This window comes from Cydia pomonella, unplaced genomic scaffold, assembly GCF_033807575.1.
Source record: "Cydia pomonella isolate Wapato2018A unplaced genomic scaffold, ilCydPomo1 PGA_scaffold_46, whole genome shotgun sequence".
Classification (NCBI taxonomy): Eukaryota; Metazoa; Arthropoda; class Insecta; order Lepidoptera; family Tortricidae; genus Cydia; species Cydia pomonella.
Window position 1 is genome coordinate 151,136 of NW_026907879.1, and position 9,902 is coordinate 161,037.

At 46.8% G+C, this 9,902-nt stretch overlaps 1 protein-coding gene across 1 annotated transcript; it reads right to left on the reverse strand.

Moving 5' to 3' along the window:
• Nucleotides 1–5,269: 5,269 nt before the first annotated feature.
• On the reverse strand, nt 5,270–6,385 carry LOC133534061 (uncharacterized). Its single transcript, XM_061873156.1, has one exon. It carries the CDS (start codon nt 6,383–6,385, stop codon nt 5,270–5,272), a length of 1,116 nt encoding a protein of 371 aa, XP_061729140.1.
• Between the last annotated feature and the right edge of the window lie 3,517 nt (nt 6,386–9,902).

Here is a 9,902-nt window from a genome sequence, read left to right on the forward strand (position 1 = left end):
TCAAGGAAAGTAGAGGACTACCCCATCCGCATACTCTCTGACAGTCGGTCAGTACTGCAAGCTCTGCAAGGTTATACTTTGACCTCAGGGCTAGTCTACGAATGCCACAAGGCTCTGTCAGAGGTAAGCACCACCACCAGCGTAACTCTGCAGTGGATTAAGGGACACAGCAACTCGCGAGGGAATGATGCAGCCGACATATTGGCGAGAGGTGGCTCGGAACTGAGGGTGGCAGGACCGGAGCCAATCATACCTCTGCCTTATGCCTGGCTCCGGAACATGCTGAGATGCAACACCAAGGTAAAACACCAACAGTACTGGTCTAACCTAGGCACGTGCAGGCAGGCGAAGGAGGCCCTCCCGACAATCGACCCCGGTTTGTCGAGGAGGCTGAGACAGCTGAAGAGGCCACAGCTCCGGCTTTTGACTGGGGCCATAACCGGCCACGCCCCACTAAACAAACACCTACTAACCCTACGTGTTACAGATAGCCCCCTCTGCAGAGCGTGCATGGAGGAGGAGGAAACAGCCGCCCACGTCATTCTTGAATGCCCAGGGGTGGCAGAATACCGGGCACAATACCTCGGTTCTCCGGGGTCTCTCCCAGAAGTCGTCGGCAACATCAAGGGTCTGCTAGGCTTCCTGGTAGAGCTGGGTTGGCAGGAGTAGTGCCGTCAACCCACCATCACGCAAAATAGGCGCGAATTGCGACGTCGAGTTGCGGAAACCCAGCCCGCGAATACGAATAACGAATTGGTCTAGATAGATAGAAGCCTGTACCCTAGTATCTTGGTATTTTGCTAGAAGAGCTTGCCATATGATGTCATAGTTTTCAGAGGTAGCGATTATTCCAGAACAAACATTTAGTGCTTTGCCGGAGAGACATCCTATTAGGTACTGAACCTTTTCAGCACTTGTTAAGCGAGTATTAGTGTGTATGACACTGCGGAAATTTTCATAGAATACTGGCCACTTAGTAGGAGTACCATCGAAACCTATGAGTTGAAGCGGGGGTAACTTAGTATTTAAGTTATTATTTTTATTTTGGTCCTCAAGCTCTTGCCTCAGTGTAGTTTTTTTTTGTTTTATGTAACAATATAATTCGTCGAATGTATTTAAAATACTATAACTCGGCAGAGCCTCAGGATTTTCTTTGAGTTGCTCAATCATAAGTTTATCTACCGTTTCAATATAATCTGAACGCGTTTTATCAGCGGATTGAGCCCTAGCTAAGAATTGTGTGCGAGTGACATCGTCGGAAACCTTCAAGCTTAAGTTATAGACTTCTTGGATCATTTGAAATAGAAATTGTTTTTTATGTTCCAAAAATCTAATCATGACATCTTCGTCGCTTGAACCCTCTTTCGATTTCTTGTTTCCCGGTATATTGGCGATGACTTAATTAATAATGAGTTATGCGTAATATGCGTGAAGTTTTAAAATGAAAGTTTTGTCGTAAAATAAAATATATCGACGAACTGTGCGCGGCGCGTATCTAAAGTGATATGGCGGGTAGGGAAATATAAATGGCTCGAGCGGCGAACAAGTTTTTACGATTGACTATGTGAAATATACGGAATCTACCAAAAATATGCTTTAAATCTTAAAGAGTGAGTAAAATAACTGGTATTTAATGATAACTAGTTGCGAAATAAAATGAAATAAGCGTAATGCGAATCAATTAAAGTATGTTGGCACGTTGCGGGTTTTTAACAAATATGCGTGTAAATTATGTTTTTGAGTGTGTAAATAATGTAAATATGTATGAGATAATGGGATATTTATATAGAAAGGATCAGGATTCGAAGGACCAGACTTGGAGGGGCAGGGACTCACCTTCGAATAGCTCATATCCCGCCGACTCCAATTTTGAGTTCGTATTTCACCACAAACACGAAAATTTTTATTTTGCACTGGCGGTTTAAGGTGAGGGTGGGGGTATAGGAAAAAGGATGTTGCCATATATAAAATATATAAGAGGTGCGTTCTAGTTGTGTGTATGAGATATTTAAATAAACTTAAATTAATTTTTAAAATGTATGAAATTATCACAATGGCGTAGCCACACGGTATAACCGACAGAACCACAAAATCGAGCGCTGTGGCCGTGCGATGTTCTGATCCAGAACAACTTTTGCAATTTTTAATCAGTAATAAAGAGTTAAGTAATCCAGATCGAGGACATGGGAGAAACAAAAGTTGGTCCGACAATTCTAACACTAATAATCAAGGTGCTAAGAATAGGGCACAGCCACAGGGTCCATTTTGTTTTAACTGTAAAGAGAAAGGTCATCATTTCTTACAATGCCCGAAACCACTACTTAAATGCCATCATTGTAACAAGGTCGGTCATAAACCTGAGGACTGTTTTAGCAGAAAGTCTGTAAATAAGTCTACTAAAACCCCAGAGGTCCGATCATTGTATGCATCAGAAAAAGGTAACGCTAAATATTACAAAAACGCCCATATAAACGATAAATTAATGGAAGTTTTTATTGACTTCGGCAGTGAGCTTACCCTTGCTAAACAATCTTTTGTTTCTTCTTCGGGTATTGTATATGATCAGGTAGAATCTATAATGAAAGGGTTTGGAAACGGATTGGTGAAGTCTTTGGGTGAAATACGGCTCGATATCGACATTGATGGTGTTAAAGCTAACGTCCCCTGCAAAGTAGTGGAAGACAGTCTTCTTGACAGACCTGTTCTAGTTGGACAATCGTATACCGAGTTGCCTCACATTATAGTTATCAAAGATTGTAAGAACTTGCGGTTCATAGACATTGGAAATGAAATGCCACAGCCGGAAGCAAACCGTTCCTCGATAGTCAAAATTTCAATTTCAAACGATATCGAACTGTACGGTCCTTTTTTTTTTTTTGTTGTCGCAGGGGTGAATGCATTTACGCATCATCGCCCCCCGGGCGAGGGAAGCCCAGTGGGGGGGCGGTATGTGGGACTCGCTCCTTCCGTAACCCCCTCTGCTATTCAGAGGGAGAGGAGGAGAATACCCACTAACCTCCCCTGCGGCGTTTCCGTCCATGCCGTTAAGGGGGGTGCAGAGGGCTCGCTAGCATGTCACCTCTGCACCCCCCCGGCGGTCCTGGCCCGGTTGAACCGGGACTTCACACCAGTTCGGGGAGAGTCAGCAAACGCATAACTGACTCTCCCCCCTCCCATGTAGGGCCGTGTTGTGCGGGTCCCTCACTCGCTGCCCTACTGGGGAATAGCGCGGTTCACAGTTGCGAACTGCCTTCTCCTCCTTCCTGTTCGTCTACGCCGGATCGGATGCGCATTCGGATCGTCCTCGCGTTCTCGCTTCTCGGTTTCCTTTTGCGCGATGACAGTGTCGCAAAAGGAAACCACTGCCTCCCAGCATCTCTCGCCATTCAGCATGGCCGCCACAACGCTGTGCAGCGAGAGATCATTCGTCCCGATTGCTGCCACCAATGCTCTGCGCTCTACCACCCAGCGATTGCACACCTTTAGGGTGTGCTGGGCGGTGTCCTCCGTCTCGTCACATTGATGGCAGGCTGGGGTAGGCTCGCGACCGATCCTGTGCAGGTACTGGCCGGAGCATCCGTGTCCGGTCAACACCTGCACCAGTCTGTACCCCACTCTACCGTGCATCCGATCCAGCCATCTATCTAATGACGGGAGAACTGCCCCTATGGTGTATATTCCATAAGGGGAGTCCTCCATGTCCCCCTTCCATCTTTCGCGCAGCCTTCTCTGCGCTATTCTGCGCTCACGCCTTTCTTCTTCAGGAGCAGGGAAATCACCTGTCTCCCTGCTCCTGATTCTCCGTCTGTGCGCGTCGGCGAGCACCTCAGCATCCAGTTCCCAAGGGGAGGTGCCCGCCAAGGCGCACGCTGCCGCCCAACTCACCGAGACATAAGCCCTGCAGACGCGTATGGCTACAACTCGTTGAAGCCTTCGCAGCAGGGCTTTATTTTCTCGGTTGAGCTTGTCGGCCCAGATCGGGGCCCCGTAGAGTGCCATCGATCTGGCAACTCCCGCATATAGTCGCCGGCAAATGTGGGACGGACCTCCTACGTTGGGCAGCAGCCGTCCCATCTCCGACGCTGCTGTCACTATTCGGGGAGCGATTTGACGAAAATGCTCCCCGAAGTTCCACCCCCTGTCCAGCGTGAGACCCAGGTATTTGATATGGGGCCTCAACTGAACCCTCTCGCCGGCTATTTTGAGGGAGGCACCCGCAGGCACCCTCCATCCTCTCTTGGTGAAGACTATGGCGTCAGTCTTCGGGAGGGAGACCTTCAATCCTAAGAGGCGGATTCTTAAGACCATGAGGTCTGCCGCCACTTCCGCCCTTCGCAGTGCCTCCCTCAGCTCCTTGCCCCGAATGGCCACCATTGTGTCATCGGCGTAACACATGAGGGCCATCCGGGGGAGCAGCTCTGCTCGGATGGCCCAGTCGAAACCAATGTTCCATAACAGGGGTCCAAGCACAGACCCCTGAGGAACGCCGCAGGCCATCCGCCTCTCTACCCACCCATTGGGAGTGTTGCAGACCACCACCCTGCCCGACAGGTAATGGTCTACAACCCGCCTCAAATATAGGGGCACCTCATGGTACTTAAAGGCCTCCCGTATTACCGAGTACGGGAGGGTACCGAATGCATTGGCGATGTCCAAGGACACCGCAATGGTTCCCTCCCCCTTCTTTTGAGCGTTCTCTCGGAAGGCCCGAAGTGCCCCTAATGCGTCCATTGTGGACCTGCCATTACGGAACCCATATTGGCGGTCCGAAAGACTTGGACCCGTCCCATTTAGATGTCGATTGACCCTGGAGGCCACTATGCGTTCGAGCATCTTTCCACTCTCGTCTAGCAGCACTATGGGCCTCCATCCCGACGGGGAGTCAGCCGGCCTATTCTCTTTCCGGAGAAGGCAAACTATACCTTCCTTCCAGCACCTTGGAAACTGTCCATTCTTTAAACACTGGTCAAAGATGGATTTGAGGCAGTCTCCAAGGTGCTCCATCACTATGGGAAGTATTTTTCCATGGACCCCGTCCGGGCCAGGGGCTTTCCTGCAGGCCCTTATCCTATGGGCGACAAGGGCCATTTCAACCTCTGTCACGGGGGGCACCTCCTCCGGATCCAGCAGCTCCTCCTCCCTAGGGACCGCCATTGCAGGTGGGGTGAATTTTGGGGCTGGAGGGAACAGTCCTTCTAAAATACCCCGGAGGGTCCCCATGTCCAAGGCGTCCATGGGGGCGGCCTGTCGGAGCTTTTTCCTTACAAGTTTATATGGCCGTCCCCATGGGTCCACATCTAGAGGCCAAAAAGGCCCCGTGCGCCGCGTCCTTTGCCTTGGCAATGGCAAGGTTAAGGGCCTTCTTGGCCTCATTTAGTGCCAAGTAGTACGCGTCCAGCTCCTCCTGTGTGTGCCGCCTTCTTCGACAGCGTGTGAATTGCCGTCGTGCTGCGTTGCTGGTAGTCCGGAGAGCGGCTACTTCCGGGCACCACCAGTATGTGGCCTTTTTCCTCTGAGGAGGTCCCGCTCTTCTCATTGAGGCGTCACACGCCCTCGTGAGGGAGGCCCGAAAGCCAAGGGCCATGCTGTCCACGTTGGCTTCCTCTGGGGCTTGTCGCCCCCATCGAGCCTCCACCATTGCCGCCTCTCTAGCCGCTTCACGATCCAGGGTGGCCAGGCTCCACCTCGGGAATCTCCTCGCTCCCCTTGCCGGCTGTGGCTGTTGGCCTTGCTGGGCTCTGGAGACCCTCATTCTGATGTATAAATGATCAGAGAGGGTCTCCGTGTCTTCTAGGACCCGCCAGTTTGCAGTACGCGCTGCCACCACTGGGGACGCCAGTGTGATATCAATAATTGATCCGCCCCCCTGGCGCACGCAGGTGTTGGCGGAGCCCCGGTTGACTATTTCGAGTCCTAGCCCGACCAACCAGTCCAGAAGTACCGTCCCCCTGGGGTTGGTCCTAGGGGAGCCCCAGGCGGCGCATTTGGCGTTGAGATCCCCCAGGACCATTATGGGGGAAGGAGCCGCACCAACCACCGCCCTTCCAAGCCTCTCCAGATAGGCCTCAAACTCATGCAGTGGCCTGTTAGGGGAGAAGTACACACCAATTAATGTTATATCCCCCAGTTTGGCCACTACATATCCAGAGCCGCAGGACACCCTGGAGAGGGGCAGACCACCCATAACCGGCACCACAATGGCCACCGTGGCTACCGAGCCAACCCTGTCACCTACCCAGTTCGGTTGTTGCGGGACATAGTACGGTTCCGCCACAACCGCCGCAGCAACCTCCCACTCCGCCATGTGCTGGATCATCAGATCTTGTGCACGTGGGGCGTGGTTTAGGTTGCACTGGAGTACCTCGATGTCATGTATTGGCGGCATTAAATTTCCATAGACTGGCTTTCCGTCCGATCAGGCACATCCAGGGGGGCGGTCGCGGTGGCATTTGCGAGACCAGCCCTGAAGGCCTCCTTCCCTTTAACTGGTGGGGGGGTGCAGGCTTGCCCACCCATCACGTGACCCGCCTTTAACCCAGCATGGTGGCATACGGCGCACCAGGGGGCCAACGCGGTGCAGTCCTGGCTTTTGTGGCCTGGTTTGCTGCACCTATAACACCAGTTACCCCTATCCACCGAGGACGGGCACAGAGGCCTCGTATGTCCCGTCCCCATACAGCGGTAACAGCGCAAGGGCAGCTGTTCCAAGGCCTCCACCCGGGCCGCCGACCACCCAATCACAATGCGCCCTGCTGTGACGACCACCTTTGCTACTGTTAAAGGGCAGCGCAGGATGACTGAGCCAGTCCCGTTTGCCGCCATCCTAATCACCCCAACTGACACCTGGTCCTCCGGGCATCTGCCTCTGGCAGCCACCTCCTTTTTCAAGATTTCCGGTGTAACGGACTCGTCAAAGCCGGAAATCTTGATTTCAGCCTTTTTGACCGGCCTGTAGACGTCGGCCACATCGCCCACCAAGCTCCGGAGCCGGTCTACCAAGTTGTCGGCCACCTGGCCGCTCTGTGCCCCGGGAACCTCTATAATTCGCGCCCCTGTCGCCGTCCTGCGCACCTTGAGGTGGTCGACACCAAGTTCCGCCAATTTAAGCGTCGTGGCCCTTTCCATGACCGCCCTGTAGTCAGTCTGGGCGTCAGGCTTAACTAGGAAAGTTTTCGATGTCGAAACTTAAAAAAAAGATGTATCATTTCCACAACTTTTTTTTACCAGCCTTAAAATCTGCTAAAACTTACCTCATGTTTGTCGATACAAATAGCGTTTATTTTTTTGTTTGTGACACCATTTTAAGGTCTTTGATTTGCAATAATGTAATGCTTATATTGCAGTCAATAACTTTTTTATTAGAGTTCAATATCACTAAGCTATTAAAAGGTCGACAACGTTCTTCCAAAGTAATTAAACTACATTATGAAAATGTACCGCTATGGACACTGACAGAAGCTTTCGTCTTTTTTCTACATCGAATATGTCAACAGATTACGTCAGATGCTCCACGAAAACGAGTTTTCCCTATAGTGCGCTATCTATATTTATTTGGACGCGTATCTGTTTGTTTAATATATTGTTTCGCGTGGAACGCTCGACGCCACGCTGTCTGCGGTACGGTTGCTAATGGCTTAGAATTGTATTTATTTAGTGATAACTAATCAAAATTAGTGTCATGCAAATGAGTCACTATCACTCTAAACTGTTGTGACGTTAATGATTATGGTCCACTTTGGGTCGAAGATGTGACAATAGAACGCAAGTAAAGTTTAAAATTTCCATATCTCTCAATATGGAAGATCAAATTGTTAACAAACGACCAAATATATAAATTAGCATCACAAAGTATTCTTACCCATTCTGTTTACATTTTTGAGGATTCGTGAGCTATTCCTGTCAGTTGTATCTCAGCTCTCAAAGTTGCCATCATTTTCCATGGTAATCTCGGTGGTCAAAGATGTGTCTAAAATACGGTGTTGTTAAATTTTATGCAGTTTCTACGTATGGAACCAACCCTTACAAAATTGTTCCGTTGAAATGGGTAAAGGATATTTATGGAAATGAAGTGCTTGTGCAATATCCGTCAAAAGATGATATGTTTATATATTTTGAGTACATTGTTAAGTGTAAGCCGCCTTTACTGTGTTGGAAGGACTACAGCGGAATGTTGGAACATGTGACAAGTAAGTTACTTTTTGACAGCTAAAATAATTTAAGAAATTTTGCAAAGTTTTTTACATAATGGCTTTTTGTTGCAGAGTCTTATCTTGATGGACTGATATTTATTAAAAGTAGACAAAATGAATTTATCCCGGAAGAATTATTGTTTGTTGAATATATGGAAAAATTATGAAGATGTAGTGACAGGTATGTTTCAGTTTTAGTAATTTTCCTTAAATCTCTTTGCTAGATTATAGAAAAAAATATCTGTCTAAAAGTATGTCCCCTTACGGAAAAATATATGTCTAAAATAGATGAAGCATATAAAAAATATACTTTCACATATTTTTTTCGCATACATATTGTTCTGTGTGGTTTAGCTTTTTTTTACGTAGTATCGAAGCGATGGATTAGTTTCCTCTTTTTCCATATTAATAATCGGTGGTTCAAAGTGTAACAAGTAACTTTCTTCAAAAACATTTAAGATGGCTCAAATTACCACTATGCATAATTCATAAAAATAACTCATAATCTCAACTAATATTATCGCAAAATCTATAAATTTTCCAGACAATGAAATAGCCTAGTAACACTTCCAAATTGAGTGATTCAAAAACGTAACAGCTATTTAAAATATGCGTAGGTTTTGATCCTAGCTCTAAAAGCTCATATATTCCTTCCTAAAATAAATAATCAGTTAGCAACATCAAAAGCTAGATTTTGTTTAGCTTTCCAACAAAACCTAGTAATCCTATCGTAATTTACAAATTATGGTAAATACCATTACTACCCGCTATGACGTCAACGGAAACAATAACGATCATATTTGAATCGGTCGAAAGCTCAGCTAAACCCTGTCTCATTAAATATTATAATTTATTTGATTATAAAAGACTAAACGCAGCAAAGTTTATTTTCTTGCTATCATGAAAGACATAAGGAGTTTGTTGCTTTTGTAAACAAACTTTTTTGCGTATCGCAGTGTCTACGACCTGACTATCGATTTGACATTGGCTCAAGTCAAATAAACGATTTATTTTTACGACAGGCGACACATTTGGAGATTTGGGTATTTGCGAACCTGCCGAAGAGTAGATTTCAAAATATGCAGCCTGCTTTATTGGTAAGTAATTTACTGTCACGCTAGCTATAAAATGATGTAATGGACGCTACCAATGAAGATATTACTCGTGTGCTACAGACGCTACGTTAGTAGGTCAAGTTCAGTACCGAGTTCATTACTCCGCATGAATCAACTACACGTGTAAAACCACGTGGTTTATTGCCGACCGGTAATTGCAGCAATAAAAATATTCTGAGATCATGTTTTGATTTCTGTAAATGCATAAGAATATTGATAGTCGTAAAAAAATGTGTTGAGTAGATAATTTTTGTGGCATTGCCAAGTTTTGGATGAATGTGTGTGGCAAATTGTAAGAAATTGTGAACTGATTAATGAAGATGTGTACTATCTGAAATAAGTGGTTTTACCAACTCAACAGCTTTCAAAATATTTATTTAAATATACAAATAGTTTAGAGCTAGATTACAAATGCGTTTGTAAGCAATAGGAAATAAAGTATAGATTCTATTACAGTTGATACAAAGTACAAAAATATAGAAATAGATTTTGCGGTCTGCCTTTTCATAAAATCTTTGACAACACTGAAACTTAATCTAGACTATTCTACTAAGCTAAGGCTTGAGGCAGAGAACAATCCAAACAAGGGATAAACACG